This window comes from Pecten maximus, chromosome 2 (assembly GCF_902652985.1).
Source record: "Pecten maximus chromosome 2, xPecMax1.1, whole genome shotgun sequence".
Taxonomy (NCBI): Eukaryota; Metazoa; Mollusca; class Bivalvia; order Pectinida; family Pectinidae; genus Pecten; species Pecten maximus.
In genome coordinates, this window is record NC_047016.1 from 37,077,079 (window position 1) to 37,099,972 (window position 22,894).

General features: G+C 35.2%; 1 protein-coding gene across 1 annotated transcript in view; it reads right to left on the bottom strand.

The window, feature by feature from the left end:
• Positions 1-20,913, bottom strand: part of LOC117342778 (low-density lipoprotein receptor-related protein 4-like) — a 31,987-nt gene extending 11,074 nt beyond the window's left edge. The window contains exons 1-12 of the mRNA XM_033905038.1: positions 20,823-20,913; positions 9,553-9,976; positions 8,579-8,834; positions 7,315-7,468; positions 6,068-6,178; positions 5,156-5,410; positions 4,414-4,564; positions 3,909-4,052; positions 2,672-2,783; positions 1,555-1,653; positions 806-929; positions 408-641 (exon numbers count right to left, since the gene is read on the bottom strand). Coding sequence (XP_033760929.1) covers positions 408-641; positions 806-929; positions 1,555-1,653; positions 2,672-2,783; positions 3,909-4,052; positions 4,414-4,564; positions 5,156-5,410; positions 6,068-6,178; positions 7,315-7,468; positions 8,579-8,834; positions 9,553-9,976; positions 20,823-20,907 — 2,149 coding nt within the window. The 5' untranslated portion in view covers positions 20,908-20,913. The remainder of the gene's footprint in view (positions 1-407; positions 642-805; positions 930-1,554; positions 1,654-2,671; positions 2,784-3,908; positions 4,053-4,413; positions 4,565-5,155; positions 5,411-6,067; positions 6,179-7,314; positions 7,469-8,578; positions 8,835-9,552; positions 9,977-20,822) is intronic.
• Between the last annotated feature and the right edge of the window lie 1,981 nt (positions 20,914-22,894).

A 22,894-nucleotide genomic window follows, 5' to 3' on the forward strand; every position in this document is an offset into this window, starting at 1 on the left:
AAAAAAAGCTTACTTGCCCTTTGAGTAGGTAAGCTAATAAATAATGCAGCAGATTTGTTTTGATTTCTTCAAAATTGTGTTTACAGATGTAACATTACGAATTATTGATATGTTTGTTTTCTAAGCCTTATAATTTCCCTTGAATCCCGTACATCTATAGACAATATCTAAATGTATCTGCAATAACGATTAGGTCCATGTTCCAACACTCAAAGCATTATTTTTGATCATGAGAAATGGTGACTGAACAGACCAGCACAAATCAATGAAAGTCGATCCTTTTAAAATTTATACTGCGTGGGAATAATAAAGAAAATGCTTCTGTACCATCTCTTTAGTCAATTTACGTCTTATTATGTACCAGTCTTATATACAATTCCAGAATCTTATATAAGTGTAATTCATACCCGATCTTGTGTAAATTGTTTCTGAACTGCTTCCATTTAATGTTGATTTCCTAATAGTGCCATCGTTTCTTTCACTCCAAAATACAAATGATGTTTTCGGATCAAAAACGGCATCAGTCGGTCTTTCAACTGAGTTTATGTCCAGAGCTGCTATTTGTGCGTCAGTTGTAGATATTTGAAAGAGTGTACCATGATTAAAGTCGACTGCCAGTAGAAAGTTGGACGATTGAGGCTCTGGAAGATACAACGTCACAAAAGAAAAAAAAGTTTAGTTGAGACTGAGGATTCCTATTATCTCCCAATTTATCATGTGTTTACACATAATCTCTAGTTTATACTCCATTTTCTCCATTATCCAATTCGATAAGCAATATGTATTGAGTTCACATCATAATTACCACTGGTGCAACTTTTTCCATCGGTTTGAATATTCAATCCATATGAGCACGCGCAAACAGCATTTCCGCTTACACCTGTCGTGCAAAGTTGTTCACATCCACCATTTAAAACAGAGCACGGACCTGTTCACACAATCACATGGTACATAATTAACAAAGAAGTATCAAACGCATGTTATGCACTTACTTTAATAGAACTAATGTTGTCGCACTCAAGCTTTCGTTATTATCAAATTGTAACAGATTATCGCTATGAAGATTTGCAGCACATCTACATATTTACCAAAGAAATAGTACATAGGAAGTGCAACAAGCGCGAATCTACCAATGCGAAAAGTACTCAAATAAGATTCCCGCTAAAATACTATGTGTTAGTGTTAAGTAACACACGATTTTATTGTTTACATATCCATACTTCGGTCGTATGAATAGTTGGATTGGTAAAATGCATTGTGCGTTTGGTTATTAAGATTATCACTGTTTACTTCCAATTATGTATTCCCGACCTGTCATGTAGGCGGCTGAATGAGGACATAAATAAATAAGAGAGAACATTCTATAATCTATCACTTTGACAATCCAGGGAAAATACCAAAAAAGGCAAGAATGCCGGAGAATATCTTGAAATGACTCAGGGTATTACAAAGTCGGATTATTGAACAATATTGCAAGCTATTGTACAAAAACAAACAAACCTTTTGATCTGTCTTTGTAGTGATTCATCGTAAATTGTTAATCCAGTGAATCACTCCGATGCTGTTTGTCAAATTGGTGGTTTGTAGAGATTTTGATTGAAGAGACAAGGATTTTAAATCTGAGCTTGTAGTCGTAGACCAGATTGCATATCTCTGAAAACAAATTAAATGATATATGCATGTTTCATTGAATTTTTTGCGCTTTAGATACAAATTTAATCTTCCTTCATGGTGACAATATAATGCATGCTTTATATTTTATCAGTTAGAAATATATTGTACTGCCATAAATATCTTATCGATGAATGCTTTTACAAATGGGCCGGCTATATGAATGTGGGTTACTGTTGAGTTTATAATTAACAGAACAAAAATCACTGTTATTTAAAAAAAAAATCATTATTCAATAATATCTTCGTCATTGCTGACTGTTTTCACAACTTGATTTTAATGTTGTTTTCACAGTCCCTATCTGGACGTTCACTACAGTCCCCGACGTTCTTACATGACCAGGTGACCGGCACCAACGATTACATTAACACTTGGTTGGTTAATATGGCCAACGTACCCCATTGACGTATGTTTTCGTCCAAATCTGATACACTTGTATATCATACTTAGAAACTGGACAAAAGTGCTTTCGATTCTTCTAATCATTCACGTACAATGATTCAATTAATTGACAAAGCGCTAACTTATTTACTTCTCCTTTTTATGATTTTGGCGATGCTTGACATTTTTGTAAGAAAATACCTTCACACTCTTATCTGTTTCATAGGTAAAGATTTTAGGTGATGGGGTAGACTGAGACGATTCTTGTTTGAGGAAATGACGCGATTTGTCTATTAACGGTATCCTGTGTCGTTTTATTGTACTTTCAAGGCTTGACTAACAAGAGCAACTTCAGCATTAAACATTTTAGAGTTAGAAAGTAAGTATGCCTTTGTATGCAAAATCATATTTGCTTTGCTTGTTACTGTGATTTGGATTGTATTGATTTAAGGTCCATCGAAAATAATGCAGGTTCAATCAAACATAAAACATGACGTTCACATAACGAAATACTTCAGGTCATATGACGTCATAAACATAGTACTTTTAGTCGCCATTTTGAAAACTTCATAGAGGGATCACACTTGATCGACTACCGACTTTTTGAATAATACTACACCTTGTAGATTGCCATTTTGTCCACAGAAGGCGAAAGACCTGAGTACACATATTCTCTATCACTGCCGTTTCGCTTCACGCTGAAAAGTGAACTGTGCTGGACAAAGTACAATCTGGAAAATTATTAACAAAAAAAGAAAATTAAGAACGAGCGCTTCTCTCAAATATTGACAATATGGAAAAATAAAACTCTTTTCACTCATAAGGTCAATTTTCTATATTTACAAGAGTGCTTATCACAAGTGATGAAAACCCGACTGAAATATAGCTCTTATTCACAAATAAAAGAACGATTATTGGACACTAAACCACTCTTAATTCTGTGTGAATGATATAAATATTACCAAAACAAGTCATACATATGTTATAATTCACGTGTTTATGTTATTGCCATGGTACCGTAATTTACTGTGTATTGACTGCTCCGTTAGAATGCCATCACAAGCCGAAATAATAGGTTTTATGATTTGAAGTATGTAGATAGCCCACTGCGGTATATAGCTCGCAGGTTATCTGCAACGTTATGACTAGCCCGAGTTTCCTCAGGCCCTGATACCATGTAAATAGAGAGTCTATACGGATGGAATATAATACCGATTTGGGCCTAAATTGGTGTTTGGGGGTAAATAAACATCTGGTTTATCCATATATGTAAGGTAGGTGTTATGTCACGCCCAAATTTATTGAGTTTGCACCAAAATCTTAGCGACACCAAACGATGTCGGAGAATTCCACGTTTACATATAGTAGTGCGCTCTGGCCCTACACCAGATATGGTGTCAGGGCCAGAGGAAACTCTACGTTAGGACATGTAAGTTCACTATCAGGGAAATCCCTATGTTTAGCTCTCACAGTCGATCTGTACTGTTTCGAATCATGAACAGCATTAAGCATTACTAGATTGACTTGTGGGTTGTTTTGATTTGATACATCCAAGCACAGGTAATGTATGAATACTATATCGGACGAATTCAGCAAAAGTACACAAGGGAAACACGAAATGCAAATTTGGATTTAACAAGTATCGTACAGCCCGCAGTTTTTTGTTTGTTTGTTTGTTTGTTGTTGTTTTTTTCTTGCATTTTGTCAGATAATCCGCTTCATCAGGTAGTCCACAGAAAGCATTTTCTAATGCTCTAATCGTAAAGAACGTGGGTAATACACAGGAAATTACGGTATGGATAATAAAATTGAATTAATTGATTAAAATTAACATCAAATGTAAAAAAAAAAAGTACCTGTCGCTTGAAACATCAAAGAATATGTCCCTTATAAAGGCAGGTGATCGATAGGTCAGTATGACGGATTTCTCATTGCTAGCCAGGGACATTGATACAATCTTCATTTCATATCCACTTGTCCCCTCCACCCAGAAAAGTGTCCTGGCGAAAGAAGTATTTCGTATTACTTTCAATTTAAAAGACAGAAAATATTATCAAGTCAATGTTGAAAATACAGATACACTTCCCCATTTAGGTTTTGACTCCTTGTATCCATCGCGAGTAAATGAAGGAAGAAGTAGCTGTGCGATGCAGTCTAAATTCATTTTAAGCTGCTTTGCTGCATCTAGCTATCAATATGTATCGAAAGATGCTAATATCCATTGTGCCAAATCATAATTTTGAAGTAAGTCGACCAATGCTAGCCTGTATTGGAATTAGTAGCTAGCGCCTGAATACACCGATATCACATTGTGATCAAATAAGATACCCAAGTTGAAGATTTTGAAAAACGAAATCAAACCTGTTGTGTGGATCTATGGTTAGGCGAGAAGGAGGCGAAGAGACATCTACGAGTTCCTTGGCAGCAAGTGTTGCTATCGTTACATATTTCACCTTGCCAGTAGTAGATTCAGACCAATACAGGTTTCCATCTGTCCAATCAAATACCATCCCTACAAAAGTAAATATGGAATATTTATGCGTAATTAATAAGTAAGATTTTTAAATCATTAATTATTTCGTTTGCAACTTTTGGGATTAAACACGACACTTGCTTCAGCAGTGGGACTAATTTGCAATGGTATATTTTAATCGGTATATCTTTTTACGATTTGAAAATGCAGTGTACTGACAAGTCATTGGTATAATCATTAGTGACTTCACAAACAGTAACTTTATCCTTACGTAAGAAATCAAGAGTAGGCTGAACAAAATACAATAGTTATCAGCTCTCTGGATAGTTTCCATGAGAAACAAAATAAATCAACAAATCTAAACGAGTATCTGCTTAAATATAACGGCAAAAAGCGCTTGGTCCACTTTGTGATTGAACTAATTAGTTATTCACTGAAGTAAAAGACCGAAAGAAAAAGAGTTTTGTAGGGTGAGAATAGTGTAAATTATGTAACGCTAGGTGTTGTTTCAACAGCCTTCTCTTGTTTTAACCGATTAAAATTATTCTTTTGTAAAATTAAAACACTTGTTATTTTAACGGTTATATATGACCCACAGTGATATATTTAGATGTTTTTCTGTATGTTTACCGGACACAGTATTGGCTGTTGTGATCTGGCGGCTTGTGTCTGTAGCCATATTGTACTCTCTGATGAAGTTTGATGTTGTGTCAACGTAGTAGATAAGTTTGTTACTTGTGTCGACAGTCAGAAGCTGACAACCTTGTACAACGTTACCAACACAACGAAGAGGATCATTGTAGCCTGTTACTGCACGGAAACTCAACATACAGATGTTGGTGGAGTTGGACACCACAAATGCTTTACTATAAAGCGGATGGTTTTCTGGAACGAAGGTAGTTATCTTAGTATCACATATCAGCTGTTTACAAGAAATTTCATTGCAGATCATCAAACAATGTAGAATATCTATATTTCCATGTAAGATATACTGTGAACATTTTCCGGTGTTGGCGTACTCACAATTTCGCGCATTATGAAATTAAAACTGAGTGTAATTAGCGTAGTCATAACTTAGCGGAATGCTACCAATTTGAAAGGCACTAAAATAAGACAACCACTAAAATATGAACCTTTCTAGGTTTAACAACGTGTTTGTCAGCATGTCCCATTGATTACAAGTTATATATGTCATATTTTTCAAAGCGTCAGAAAGAAGTTGACGTGGATCACGATTACATTAATAGTCCATGTCTTACAAAGGAGATATAGTAAAGAAGGGAGATCATAATATGCTTTCGAGAGATATTAACAGGAGTTAGGAATGATTGATGGTGAAGTATCAGATAACTACACATGTGAGCGTATTTTCGAAATTATATAAAAAAAAAAAAACATTGAAATTATATGTATCCCTATGTTCATAAACTGTTAGCAATATAAAATCAATATTAAATAATCTGGATGTATTAATGCGAGATCACGGTTTAAAACAAATAAGAGGTTCACATCTACCATAAAAACAGCAACTAAAGGTTGTACCTGTACAGTGTAATCCGTCTGTATCCAGCGTGTATCCCTCCTTACACATACATTTACCACTTGGTTGGAGATTTACACAAAAGTGTTCACATCCCAATGTCGAGCAACTACCTATAAATAAAACCAATGTGCTTCGGAAAATCAAGATTGTCATTTAATAATATCAGTCATTTTATGTTAACATTTGAACTTTGCAGAAAGTTCCTCTGTGATGGTACATGAATATGGGCATATAAGCTGCATAGTCGAATAGCTAGTCAGCTCTTGGATTGGTGACCGCCGTTGTACTCCCAGTGCATTATGTTCCAAAATCGGCAAAACAATTGCAGTTCGGCGATAATGTATACTGCTGGGAACCATCACAGAGGAACTTTGTACATGGGGAAAAAATGCACACTACATCACATGTTGGCCATGGGAACATTCATAAAACCTGCGGTATACATTATCGTCGAACTGCAACTGTTTTGCCAATTTTGGAACATACCGGCGATCAATCATCACCGTTTTTGTGTTGCATATTTGGTTTGTTTGTTTTTTGTTTAACGTCCTATTAACAGCCAGGATCATTTAAGGACGTGCCAGGTTTTGGAGGTGGAGGAAAGCCGGAGTACCCGAGGAAAAACCACCGGCCTACTGCCAGTACCTGGCAACTGCCCCACGTAGGTTTCAAACTCGCAACCCAGAGGTGGAGGACTAGTGAACAAGTGTCGGGACACCTTAACCACTCGGCCACCGCGGTCCCTGTGTTGCATATATCTTACCTCATACCTGCGCATGATCTAAAGAACACATGTTAAAAAAACTTTCGTTTTCCTACACATTTCAGCAGTTTTTCGAAATGATAATTTATCAAGCATGTAAGGATGCGGGCAATCCTTTGAGCGACGTAGCCACCGCCGTTCGGCCTATGTATGTTGTACTGTGATGAATATGTATAATAGGTGTACAATTCTCATCCATGTATAAAATGTGATTCAGGTATTTATAATAATAAACAATTTGTCAGTATGGTTAATCGAATAACTTTGTTGTTAAGTAAGAACTAGTGAATTGGGTGCCGTAGATCGTGAGGTCATAACGTTGTCTCCTTCATCATTTATGCTACTATGTTATATATCTACTTGTACAATGTATCATATGGACTATGTGTTGGTGATCTGAATGTAAATATTTGAATTTCCTGTCGTAGTTGTACTGTGATCAATATAGCTGTATTCTTAATAACACTATCAAATGAAACATACCAGTCACACGAGGCCTCATATCTTCCTTAGAAATGGTAATTATGACTGGGTCCGTTAAAGAAAACTCGCTGGAGCGAGAAAAAGTAATGCTTCCGGTTGATTTGGAAAAACAATACCATCCATCAATGCTATAGAGAGTCGTACACACATGATTCTGAAACAAAATACAGAACAAAAAATGTTTTTCATATTTAAGAATTAGTTCATGTAAAGTGATATTGGTGTATGTACGACATTTATCAATTGTTGCTAATATTTATTTCAATGTTAACTTTTCATAAAGTTCACAATATTTAGTTACTGTAATAAGGATATTCGAAAATATCATTTATTTAATGAAATCAATGCATATCTAAGTCGTTTATTAATGACAGAGTTTTGTGACGATACACAGTAATTCTGCATGAGGGTTTATGTTGCACTTGCATTTTGAAAACCAAGAAAATCACTGTATATTTAAATAAGCCTGTTACTCTTTTCCCAGTAAGTTCTACACATTTTTATATGTGGATTCAGCTGTTTAGTACCCAAAGTAGTTTTTCTGGTATATTCACTAGTTCTTACTTAACAACAAAGTTATTCGACCGGCAGGAGGGACGACATAGACATTTGGTCGGTAAAGCTGCCAAGTGCACTTGATTATCGCATTCTATTGTGGTAATAAACATGATGTACTGCATATCTCTTTGAAACTATTCTGCAATATTCTGCGGCATTGTCGATAAGTGTGTATTGGCAGATGAGGCAAACGTGTACTTATGGTTATGATTTGGCTAAATTTTGGGAATGAATATCACTTTTTCGTAATTCTGAAATGACTTTGAGCAATCAAATAACAGCTTCCAGAACAATGACCAAATCTGATGTCAAAAAACTGTGTCTCCTCGTACATTATGTGTTCCTGTTTACAAACTGACTGCCTCGTTTTCACAACTGCCAAGTGATATTATCAGCGCTGTATTTGAGAGTAATTTCAAGACGAAATCATGTGGTCAAGCTGGTAACTGGAAATAAATGTGAATATTGGAATATCATAGAAACGTAAATCTTATGTATCTAATATAGACGTTATGTCAATACAAAACACTGTTGACGTGACGTCATTGTATTATTGCAGTAACGTCACTGAATTGTTGCTGTGACGTCATCCAATTGTTGAGAACATACAAAGAGCATAAGTAGCTTTTCTCAAACATTTCCTTATCCAGAGTGAGGTCACTGCGTATGCAGCATACCTTACAGGCTACATATGAACAATAATTACCGTATCTACTGTAATGGATCGAAACTTGATATTCAAATGTTTGTACAAAACTTTACGGTCCGTTCCGTCATACAGTGAAGATTCAATGGCGTATCTCCAGTCGTCTGTCCAGTAAAGCCTCCTGGCGATCGTGTCTATTTCAATATCTTGTACGTTCAACAAGCTAGTAGTGATGATTGGGGTTCGGGAGGTTCCATCAAGCAATGATCGTTCTATCCGGTAGCCAGATGGTGATATATCAAACCAAAAAACATATCTGAAAAAAATGTTTAAATACATTTTTGATTTCTTCATTGTTTTTGTATCAATGGTATAATGTTGAGTTTGGTACGCGAGAGCCTTAAATAAACGAATTGTATGATAAGTTACTGCAAAACATGAAATGTAAGTCTGTACTTTCTGTCGTCGTTTGGAGCTTTAAAATTATTTCGTAGGTGCACATGGTTAGACAATGCAACAATTATAACTATAATGCATACAACTCTGGTGGCTGATTACGGTCATTCGCGTTGGCGTGTTTTTGCGGTAAATTGTCGCTTTGGCGTGTTGGCTCGTTGTGGTTTAAAGAGGCAAATAGACGACAATTTATTTCTTATCTCGGGATGGTGTAGCTGGAGAACGCAAAACACGCCATCACAAAAACGCCAAAACGAGATAGCCGTAATCAGCCATCATTCGTTGTGTTCATATCTGTTGTTCCATAGCAACATCGAGGACCACTAAAGATCATACACAACGAACGAGTCATGTTATAGAGTACCATACTTCCGTCATTCTAGGATTCGTCTAAATTGTTGTTATCTACAATGTGGTTATCCAGGGACAACAAATTCAGAGTTTCCAACGACATATGAAATTAATATTCAACAGAGAAATTTACCCTAAACCCGTACATTCAATTTTGTTGTGTTAAGGACAATAAACAACACTGCGTTCAAAGTAGTATTATTGATATATCCTGCTACAATATTTACCCTGCTACACCATCCACAGCAATGGCTCTTGGATTTTCTATATCATCCTGGATTATGACTCTGAACATGCTCTTGTCAACTGCATCAACAGGCTGGACCGCTATCCAGTTAAACAAGCCGTCTGTCCAGTACATGTTTCCACTTACCCAATCATACGCTATCGAGGTGAATACTGAGCTTGAAATTCCGCAGTGGACATTTTCGACATTGACTGAATGCAAACGATATATGCATCGAGAAATTCTGTCAAAGAAGTAGATGGATCCATTGGCTACATTAACATCCATGCTCCTGATCTGAACATTACTTGATCCCAAGCTGGTGAAATTATATGGAGATGTCTTCGTGACGCTGGTACTATCGCCCTTGTAAATGTATATTCCACTAAGGGAAGTGCCCTCAACAGATACGAGGATGGACGATTCTACAAAGAAATGTTTAAGTAAAATGTTTTCTTAAGGTAGACCGACCCTTCGGGTTTCCTCTGATAGATCTCCTTAATTTTATTTTTATTTCAATGTTAATTATGCTCTTATCACAAAAAGCACATAAAAAACATATGTCACCACGTTCGTTTTACTACCAGGGCCACATAAAGATACGTATTAATTAATAGCTGAACCATATTTTTAAGGATGTTGGTAGGTTTTATCTTTCCCCGATAATATTCACCTCAAGCATAAAAAGAAGTTTATATCCTATTTATATCATCAGTAAGAGCAATATCATTTATAATTATCAAAAAAAGAGAAGATTCTTTGGGTGGTTAACAAAAAATGGCTATTTTTATACGAAAAACCTGTTATTTTTATTAAAAAAATTATTTTAAAAAATACACGTTTATTTTTTTCCTGAAAAAATGAACAGAAAAATGACCCCCTTTTTTTGCTTAATTAAAAATTTCATATGTATGCTTTAAGAAAAAAAAATAAAAATAACACCTCACCATATTTCTTTTCATACTATGGCCGTTTACTTTGCTGGTACCCCAAAACTTTTGCTTCAAGTATGGCTCAAATTACCAAATTAGAGCAGTTATTTTGGAATCTGACATTGATGAATTTTTTTGTTAAATCTTTACCATTTTCTTTCATAAATTATATTGTAATCTATGTTACTGGTGCTTTCTTTTTTTCCAAAAGAATTTTATTTGTTTGATTTCCCAAACGCAATTAACATTTTCCGGATATTTTCCTCTTTTCCGGATGAAAATTAGAACATTACATTAACGGTCCTTGAGACGCTTGCTTCTAATACGTCATGTCAAACGAAGCGTATCGGTGATACAGAATGCCAGACTATGCACAATAGAGCTTCATTTGCAGCGCTAAACAATGTTGCTCGAGTGTCGAGTGTCGAGCGTTCCAACCTATGCGATAATGTAATTTGAATGAAGGCAAAGCCTTAGAAGAGCGCAGCTATGACAGTTATCACTCACCGTAACATATATATACAACCACATTTTCAGATTTTAGACTTTTTTTTTAGGGGGGTGGGGGTTAATTTAAAAGAATGACACACAAAAAATGCTACAAACTGGGCCAAAATATAAAAGGTGATTATACCCCCCTTTTTAAAAAATCTAAATCTAAACATGTAAACACATTGTAACATAAACTATGTATTACATCTAAACATCTATACATGAAAGTATATATGAAAATTCCTTAGACAGTATGTCTACAGAAAATTGAAATCCCATAGCCCAAGTCATTTTTCCATAGACCCATTTTGTAAACATATTGTTGAAAAGTAGCATTACTGTCACGCAAACGCTTGCATCATCCAGTAATAACACGCTATTATGGGTTAAAAAAACTCTATTTTAAGCTCTGATTTCATATCATCATTTGTCAGAAAATATTGGAATGTTGTTTACATGAATTGTAATTTATGTCAGGACTCAAACTTTTCATAGCCATTGTGGCCAACACTAAGAAATTTTACATAGACCGACCAGGTTTTCTATAGCCTCTGGCCATCGGACCACCTTTACTTTCGAACACTGTCAGACAGAATTGTTTATTGTTTGTCCTGATGTGAATTTCATTGTCTTTACTTTGCATTGTTGGATTCCAAATGATCGTGCACTTAATAATGTATTCTACTGCCATATTTCTTTGCTACTAACAACGTAAAAGGGCAGACGATACAACAAAATTTTCATGATATATATAACAGGAAAGCGAATTTAGTGCCTCCACAAGGGGTTAAACCCGCGACCCGCTCTGCTTACTGCTCCGTCGCTCTACCGACTGACTTAATGGAAATTCCCCCACCTGAAATCACTATGTACCCTATTTACAATTAAAACCTGCCTCACTATTCCTCACTTTTCAAACGAGTTCGCCCCGAACACACATTAACCCAGGTTTTATCCCCAACGAAGCCTCTCATTTTCATATAGCTTGCACTTGGAATGGTCAACCGATGTAACAGAAAAGCAAGTAGTGTGCCTCCACCGTCATCGAGCCGCGACCCCAGGCTTTACTCACCGGGTTCAATCGTACTGACCGGGCGCCGGTGCTTACACCTGGGCATCGATAAATTTTACACCCGGGCAACGATAATTTCTATAGAAAATGAACGCCGAAGACGGGATCGGAAGAACGGTTGGGAAATTTTTTATCTTTTTTTTGATGTGATAATGATGTCCTTCAAGGAAAATAACCCGACCACGGAACAAAATGACAAATTGGCTATAACTTGCAAGGATAACTGACAGGAAAAAAACACCTCTCATTTTTTGCTAATTCGCCCACATTGTAGGCGGGTATGACCAAATTATGCCGCAATCCACGAATTATGCAACATATACAGCAAAATCCGCGATCGAAATGACTGTAAATCTCACAGTTTATCGGAATTATATATTTTGACATTGTCAAGTCTTATTGGATTGATTGGTAATAGTTAAATAGGAAAATTAAACATTTCCGTATTTTACACCTGTGGCAACGAAGACGCTCTTGAGCTTAACACCCGGGCGCCGCAATTTGCTGACATGGTAGTGATGTAGAAATTACCAGAGTTGGCCTTTTGATGGTTTTTGTTTATGTATTTTTTGCATTTATGCAACTCGTTACAATTCATTCACGGACATGCCTCTTTAAAGGGTCCGAATTTGTGCTTGTCAATCCGTCATCCGTTTTTGTTATGATCTATTTATAAAACTGCTCGAACCTGGTAGAGAGCTCCCCATGGAGTGAAATCTCCAGTCTAGACCGATCACAAGAAACGTGTTTAATAGGCCTACAGTTAATTAAATACAATATTTATAATATATTCAGAATATGAGTAAAAAGGCACTTAACATCTACATCAATTTCACGGGTTTTAGGTTTTTGAAAAATTGTCGAATGTACATTGTATAGATCTTTTATACCACCAATGCATGTTGCAAGTTTTGTGTTTACGTCCCATGCGTTTCCTCTTTTTTTCTGATCTGTGGTTGACTACCTCGCATTCTGAATAACAATATATCACATGTAAAGTGCGCAAGGCCGAACTTACGTTTCCCTAACAATATACAATCTGACAGATGGAGTACATACTGAAGTAATTGTTGGTTGCCGCAAAGTGCACATGCTTTTAGAGCATCGGCCGAAGTCCCCAACTCCACCATGCGTCGGCCCGTGCGCCATGAAGTGTCCTCTTTTTCTACATTGCCATAAATTGGAGATGTGCTAACCTCTTCCTGACTTGATATAAATTGTCTCCGCCGAGACTGTAACTAACGTTATATGGTCGTCACACATTGGCACATTATGTGATACATCGGCGCTGTCCTTGCTTTCAATGGACCATCTTTAATTTATGTTCTTACTTCATTGAAAGCATAAGCCTTACCTAGTCTTTTAGTTTTACAAAACTGACCCCTTTACCTCTTGACCGCATCGTGCTGTAGGCCTAAACATTTATCTCCCAGCTGACTTGAAAATTAAACCAGATGTAACTATTCGTGAATATAATCAAGGGCCCGGATCGCCGGACTCATGTCTGTGACGTCACAGAAGGGTCGGTCTACCTTAAACTATTCCATTTTTATGCAACATTTCGAGGCTGAGAATAATGCATGAAGAAATCTTCGGAATGTATCAAAGATAGTCAACGCTTTGAAGAAACATTAGGCTACTGTCAATTACTAAATCAATCTCCGGGTATGTTGTTTGACCAGTCCATGGTATTTGTATACTGGATGGCCTGAAACGCTAGAATACAATCTGATTGTCCGAGATTGCAACAGTTAACATTACTTACTTCCAATATAGTGACTTCCCTAACATTTAGCGAAGGTGAGATATCGCGTATGATATCACCTTAGTTACTCCATAGACCACCGCTCAATACAAAATTGTTAGGATCTCTTTAACTCAATCCAATTCAATTATTTATTGTGCACGTAAAATTGCATTAGCAATGTCAACAAGGAAATAACAAAACAACCTAAGAATGCATGTATAAATCAATACAACAGTATACAATTTGGTTGAGATTAACACCAGAATTTATCAAACCTAGAATTTCATTATTATCGATGTCATCGGACGACATGATTTTCCCACCAGGGTTGATCAACCCCGACTTTAACCGGTATCTTAAGTTGACAATTGTCATATTATATAACTAATACAAAAATATCAGTTATTACTTTATGTGTAAGTTTTTTGTCTTTGTTTCTTTACTGTGTGATATATGAATTTAAGAAATAACAAATGGCTTTTCTCTTGATAGTATTTTAGGGTACAAGGCAACTGAAATAAAAAGCAATTTCAACCTTCTGGTGTATTATTGTGCGGTGAGCATTGCGTTTTGTCAATCAGAACATTTCATAATCACAGTCACATATCATTACAACAAGTATAAGCTTCCCAAAAGCCTATCAGACCTACCAACATCATTATTTATTAGTAAGCAGTTAAAGTAACGATGGAGATAGAAGGGTATGAATTAGAAGCTCGCTTAGTTATGTCTTTTCTTTATCTATGAGAGTTAAAATTTGATCTACCTCTACGAATGGACATTACAGACAACAGGTAACCTATCGCTGCGTTTAAAGTATGCCAGCGAGCCAATAAAAGTAAACATACTATTTATATCCAAGCGCAAAGCCCCACAATATGGCTGGCAAAGCATTTCTAGTGCTTCCTTGGATGGTAGCAATTATTGACGTAGTTAAGCCCGATGATCGACAAATCTTTTTTGTGATTGGTTGAAAATACTGAAACATCGGGAAATTCTCTGTTACAATCGATAGCCGAGGTTACCAATGTTCTATATTAAAGCGGTGAATATCAGATCGTTGACGGTATCAGCAGTCTAATAGGTAGTCAGCTTAGGTGTGCCAGTCGCCGAGGTTTGTCAGTTGAGCACAGTGTATCTATACATTGAATGATATTTGTATAGGCGGGGCTAAGGCTACATACACAGGTACTCGTTTCGTCAGTAAATACATAGACGAAAAACGAGCGTGTAAAAAACATTGTATTTTTTATTCCATACCAAAGTGATGGATTCTGCAAACAAAAATCATTCTTCAAGTCGACCAATTATTGTATTTCTACCACCGATAAAATGTCTTCCAACAGATGCGGTACCTAGTCGAGATCTTGCTGTGGTCAGACGTGTCGGAACAGGATATCATATGATATAGGCAATCGTCAAAGTAACAATGTAGCCTAAAACATAAAGTTATATTTGGATTTATTTTGAACTTTTTTAAGCAAAACTTTTATCAATCTAAAAATGTTATGATTTCTGTGTAAATGCAGTATCTCACATGATTTTTCTCAAAATATCGTACCGCCCGTAGACACCTGCGTGCTTACAGTAACGTAATATTGCACGAAGTCCCTTCTGATGTCAGCAATATTGATATGGAAAATATTTCTTGGTGCACGGACATATATTTCTGGCAAGTATTTATAGAAAAAATATCATCCCCAAACCCAACTTTATCTTTTAATACTACCCAGATCTAGGCGCTTGTGATTGATAATGATGTTTAGTGTTGGAGAGAACAAAACTATAGTAGGCATATTCGATATTTATTTTGGATGTTCTAGCACTGGTATTTTATTCCGTGTTTGGTGTACATAGCTGAATAAATAATAGATGGGTGACGATTACGGGTTCGGATATTTGGCGCCATAATGAATATGCGAAAAGCTTGTATTTATACAGTATTACATATTAAAAAGAAAAAAAAAATCATAAAAAAAAGCAATTCAACTCAACACTTCCTGAATGCCTACGAATAAGCGATGAGTTGGTCTACAATTATTATAATACGTATTATGTTGATACGGACTGATTAAAACGTTACCACACTTCATTATAGATTACGCCGGTATTATTACTTTCAAAATAAACTGGAAGCCTTTTACTGACGTAAAGTCTACATGTTTCAAACACTGGTTGTTAACATTGTTGAAAAGATATTTCTGATTTGGCGGTTGATACTGTTTATATGTAGTTTGTGGTCTGTGACTTTTCTCTGAATGCCTTTACAGGTAGATTAACCAACATGTGTTCAGGTTTCAGGTATGTGTATAAAACATAGTGTGTCTAGATATATAAAATTGTATACGTGAATACCGGCTTTAACAGGGTAAACTGAATATTGTTTTGCATCTGGTAGAGTAGACATATATATTTAGACTATGTTTGATCGTAACATATATGCCTTTCACCTAGGCGACCGGAGTTCGATTCCAAGATCGGATGAGAAAACCTATTGTACCATCTGCCCCACAAAGGTTTTTTCCACAGTAAGACTCCTCCAGACGCTTTAATCCGGACAAACAAGCGTTATTGATATAAACTGATATAGCTTGCTTCGCAATTGTAGTAAAATAGATAAAGTTCGCATTGTTTATGATGAATTATACATGCATCCATATATATGGTACGCAAACTCGCTATTGAAAATTAAAGTGTGGTGTTTTGTTCCGAATCCTGAGTTAAAGTTAATATTGTAAACATCAACCAGTTAATATGGTAAACAGTGGGCAGTATATAGAATTAACAGTAAACCATTTATATGATAAACATTTTCATGTTTATTGGTAAACAGTGGGCAGTATATAGAATTAACAGTAAACCATTTATATGATAAACATTTTCATGTTTATTGGTAAACAGTGGGCAGTATATAGAATTAACAGTAAACCATTTATATGATAAACATTTTCATGTTCATTGGTAAACAGTTGGCAGTATATAGAGTTAACAGTAAACCATTTATATGATAAACATTTTTATGCTTATTGGTAAATAGTTGGCAGTGTATAGAGTTAATAGTCAACAGTTAATACGATAAACCTTACACAGTTGATATGGCAACCAACGGGTATCCGTTTATATGATAAACATTTGGCAGTATATAGAGTTAACATCTAGAACCGTAAATATGATAATAATTTGGCAGTATAAAGAGTAAACATAGAACGTTAATATGATAATAATTTGGCAGTATTTAGAGTAAACATAGAACGTTAATATGGTAAACAGTTGGCAGTATATAGAGTTAACATCTAGAACCGTTAATACGACAAACAGTTGGCAGTATATAGAGTTAACATTTAGAACCGTTAATACGACAAACAGTTGGCAGTTTAGAGTTAACATCTAGAACCGTTAATACGATAAACAGTTGACAGTGTATAGAGTTATCATAGAACCAAATATGGTAAACAGTTGGCAGTATATAGAGTTAACATCTAGAACCGTTAATACGACAAACAGTTGGCAGTATATAGATTTAACATCTAGAACCGTTAATATGATAAACAGTTGGCAGTATATAGAGTTAACATCTAGAACCGTTAATATGATAAACAGTTGACAGTATATAGAGTTAACTTCTAGAACCGTTAATATGATAAACAGTTGACAGTATATAGAGTTAACTTCTAGAACCGTTAATATGATAAACAGTTGACAGTATATAGAGTTATCATACAAACCAAATATGGTAAACAGTTGGCAGAATATTGAGTTATCATAGAACCAAATATGGTAAACAGATGGCAGTATATAGAGTTATCATAGAACCAAATATTGTAAACAGTTGGCAGTATATAGAGTTAACATCTAGAACCGTTAATATGATAAACAGTTGACAGTATACAGAGTTGTCATAGAACCAAATTTGGTAAACAGTTGGCAATATACAGCGTTAACATAGAACCGCTGATAAGGTAAACAGTGGACAGTACATATAGCTTACATAGAACCGTTAATGTGATAAACAGTTGACAGTATATAGCTTTTGCTGTTAACCGTTAACGCAGTAAACATTAGACAGTTAATATGGAAAACAGCGGACGGTATATCATACTTCCAGTACACCGTTAAACCCGGTAAACATTAACCAGTTAACTGGTAAACACTAGGCAGTATATAGGGTAAACCGTTATCAACACTAACCGGTTAATATTAATATTGTAAACGCACTGTAGTTAGTATCATAAAGTTTGCATTAAATTGAGTACTATATGTAATCATATCAATTAAACATAATGTTAGGGATAGTTTATATTAAATTTGATAAAGAGTACATAACATGCACTAGTTAATCCAGAAGATTTTTTTTGGAATCTTGTCGGCAAAAAGATCTAAAAAATATCGCAGCATGGAGTAAGATAGAGCTGTTTTACTCTATTAGATATCATTTGAATACGATAACTTCCAACATTGCAAGACATAAATTCTAAATGCTTTTAAATCATTGTTATTTCGAATGTGTTCCTATTCAAGCTTCATTCTGAAATGACATCACACTGTTTGTGTTCCTACCTGCTCCAACAGATAGCGCTAATCTTGACCACAGAAAATTATCCAAAACAGGAACACTGCTGGACGACCCATTACTATCGCCATGTTTCCCAAGAGTCAGTACAGGTAATTTAGGTTACATGGAGGAAGTAAAATATAAACATATGAATAATGTGATATTGAAGAAATCCTTGTCATGGCATCCAATTACGTATTTTTATATATACTATCCTGTATAGGTCCCCGACATTTATCAGATGTCGTTTATCAAATCCAGAGCGAAAAAAGAATCTTAAATTGGTGGTGAGAATATGTTTATTAACAGGATAATGTGTATTGCCGCTAATGAGCGATTTTCACAAAGAAGTCAATGAAACCAAAGTAAGTCCCTTCCCAAGATTTAAGAGAGCAATTACAGTAATTTGATACCATTTAAAAAAAAATCTCACAAGAAGCATTCGACTCAACACTTCCTGGATTCCTACAAATTAGTGATGCATGGGCCTACAACTATTATGTTGATGTACATTGAGACATACCTACAAAAGAATGCCATACCACACTTTATTTATAATATGCTGTGAATGATACCGGAATTGTTGTTCTCAATTTAACTCGGAAACTTTAACTGACCTGAAGTCTACTTGTTTCAAGTACAAGCATTGTTATTAATATTACAAAACTAGTGTACAAATCTTTATGATTTGTCAGTTAGCACTAAATTCAATGTGTAGTCTGTTTTTCTCTATACGTCTGATAAAAAGGGTTACAGGGGTGGATTAAACCACCGGTGTTTAGACATAAGGTTTGTGTACAAAACCAGAAAGAAAATATGAAATGTACTTTATACGTAAAAATATGTAATGTACTGTGTACGTAGAAATATATGTAATGTACTGTGTATGTAGATTCAGGTGAACCGGTTGATACTGTTAACAGTTGGTAGCATACAATGTACAGAATTTCAGGTTAGCCGTTTATACGGTAAACAATAACAGGTTAAGATGGGTAACAGTGGGTAATATATAGACTTAACAGTAAACCGTTAATACGATATACAGTTGGAAGTATATACTGTTTTCAATGAGCCGTCAATACGGTAAATATCTAAATGGTAAATAATTTGGCAGTATATAGTCAACAGTTAAACGTTAATATGGTAAACAGTGGGCAGTATATTGAGTTAACCGTTAATATGATAAACATTATCCAGGTAATATAGTAAATAATGGGCAGTATATAGTCAACATTTAAACGTTAATACGGTAAACATTGGCAGTATATTGAGTTAACAGTTTACATTTGATACGATAAACATTAACCAGTTGATATAGTAAATAATGGGCAGTATATTGATTCAACAGTTAACCGTTAATATGGTAAACATTGGGCATTATATTGAGTTCACTGTTAATACGATCAACATCAACCAGTTAATATAGTGAATATTGGGCAGGGTATTGAGTAAACAGTTAACCGTTAATACGATAAACATTAACCAGCTAATACAGTTAAAAGTGGACTGTATTATGAGTTAACAGTTAACCATTTATACGATAAACATCAACCGATTGATATGGTAATCAGTGGGAAATATATAGTTTCCATTAAATCGTTAAATACGGTCAACATTAACTAGTAAATAAAGTAAACAGTAAGTCAAGCTTTTGTTAAACTGTTGATACCTTAAACAGTAACAAAGTAATATGGTTAACAGGAGGCAGAAAATAGAATTAACGGTAAAGTCTTTTTATGATAAATATGTTGATATCGTAAACAGGGGGTCGTATATAGAGTTAATAATTTACCGTAAATATGGTAAACAGTAGGCAGTTAATATGGTAAACAATAGACAGATAATATAAAACAGTAGTCAGTTAATATGGTTAACAATAGACAGATAATATAAAACAGTGAGCAGTTAATATGGTTAACAATAGACAGATAATATAAAACATTAGGCAGTTACTATGGTTAACAATAAACAGATAATATAAAACAGTAGTCAGTTAATATGGTTAACAATAGACGGATAATATAAAACAGTAGTCAGTTATAATTAATATGGTAAACAATAGACGGATAATATAAAACAGCAGACAGTTAATATGGTAAACAATAGACAAATAATATAAAACAGTAGACAGTTAATATTGTCAACAAGCTGTAAATATAATAGAATGCGTGGCATAACGTTAGTAATAAAAATGAATAATTGATAGTACATGTATATGATAAATTCCGTAGATCTATAACATAATGTACAGTAGATAGTGCCTATATAATATATATTAGATAGTAGGTCAAAAGAAAGGTCCATAACGTTTCACAGCATCGAGGGAATATCACTGGAATAACATTTGAATATCAATAAGATCAAACCTTCCAAAACACAAATTCTAAATCCTTGGAATGGAAGCAGTATTGATTGTCGACTTTGTTCCCATTCAAACTTTACTCTGAAATAGTTATTACCATGCTTGTGTTCCTACCTGTTCCAAGGGATAGTGCTACTCTTGACCATAGGAAAATCATCCAAAACAGGAACACTGCTGGACGACCCATTACTATCGCCATGTTCCCCAATAGTCAGTACAGGTTATTTATATCTCATGGAGGAAGTAAAAAATCAACATATTGGCACCAGGATGTAATATGTATAGACATTGTATGTTACGGTGTTACATTGTGTTTCCTTCGTCATTTGTTTACGTTATATAAAGAGGTTGCACGTCACAACGAGTGGTTGTTAGATATGGAATTTATTTCACACGAGTAAGTTGCTTTTTAAAAGTTACAAAGGAAACGAGCTTTAATGAATGTCTAATGTAACTTTTAAAACATAACTTATGAGTTTGAAATAAATTCCATATCCAAAAATCACGAGTCGTGTGACCTGTTTCTTCTACAGTTATATCGGCTTGAATCAAGGGAAATGTGGCCTAGTATTATTTCGTGTATGCAAATAAGGTGTACAGGTGACGGCCATGATCCGGTGATGTGACGTCATTCGAATATTGATGACATCAATAACAATTGCAGCTCGGGTCAAAGTTCGCATTCTTGACCAATGAAAAGACCGGAAGGTTATAATGGAATATAGCATATATATATACCCAAGAGTGGACACATTTATACAATGGCTTGAGAGTGGAATAACACAGCGTATTGTGGTAGAAATATAATTACACTGTATACGCGCAATATATCATATTCACTATGTGTTGGTGATCCGAAGGTAAAGATTTTAATTTTCTGTCGTAGCTGTACAACTGTGATGAATATTCATGATATGTGTACAATTTGCATCCTTGTATTATATGCATTGCGATCCAGGTATTCATATCATTTAACAGACCATTTGTCACTATGATCATGTCAGGGTATCGGGTGGACCATCACTACACCATTGAACTGTTCTTGGAACTTTAAAGTGGCGCAGCGGTATCAGCTGCAGGTATTCTGGCTAGGTGATTCGCTCTGAAGATCGCTAGTTCGAGGCCCAGTCAGAGTACAAGTCATAAAAATGTTTTATTTCCTTCGTCATTTGTGTTACTATATGTTATATATATATAATTATTAGCATAATGTATCATATGTACTATCTGTTGGTGATCCGAAGGTAAAGATTTGAATTTCCTATCGTAGTAATGATGTTTATGTTTGGATATTAAGACAAAGATCCCAGATTAGATCAGAAGTCATTTACTCAATGACAGGGAGGATCCGTCAGGTTGGGATAGTTGTAGTCACTGTATATGCCAGCGTTACATGGTGTTTATACATACATATATCATGCACTCTTGTGATATTTATCGTGTGTACAGACCCGTGTCTATATATATGTTATGTTTGTGTATGATGAGCTGTCGCAGTCTTGTCGCTGTGTGGAGTTTTGGTTTGATGTGTGGCCAGCTAAGATTGTTGATCGAGTATGGTGTTAGTGTTTAATGTCATTGTATTTTGTTAATGTAGGTCATCATCAACCGAGGATTTAATATGATAATATAAATAAACATGTGACAGATATTGCACGGTCCTTCTTTATCTTGTTGAAAAAACCCAGAGAGTCACGTGATGATATGAAAAATTGACACTGATGCTATCATATGTAGCATATTGTATAATCCGGCATGACCGTTAGGGTGCCAAATGCCTTCTCAAATTGTTTTAGATCGAGAAAAAAAAATCTGACGGTGTTGTTCAACTGAACAGCTTTGGGCGTTATCTGATAGAGTTTTGTAAATCAGCTGGATTAAATATTGTCAATGGTTGTACTTCTGGAGACGGTAATGGTAAGATCCCCTTTTGTAATACAAATGGCACAAGCGTTAGTGAGTATGTGCTTACCGATACACTGTCTAATGTTAAATGCTTGAAGCAGGTTGTTTTAGTGAATTCTCATATCATGTCCCAATATATGTTTCATTAAACTGTCATAAAACCGGAAACGATTATTGTAATCGTTGTTCAGATGACATTAAGTATTCTTTTGTGTCTAGTGTAGTTTGGACAGATGCTAAGAACAACCGTTTTATTTTTGAAAATATTACTTTAATTGAGA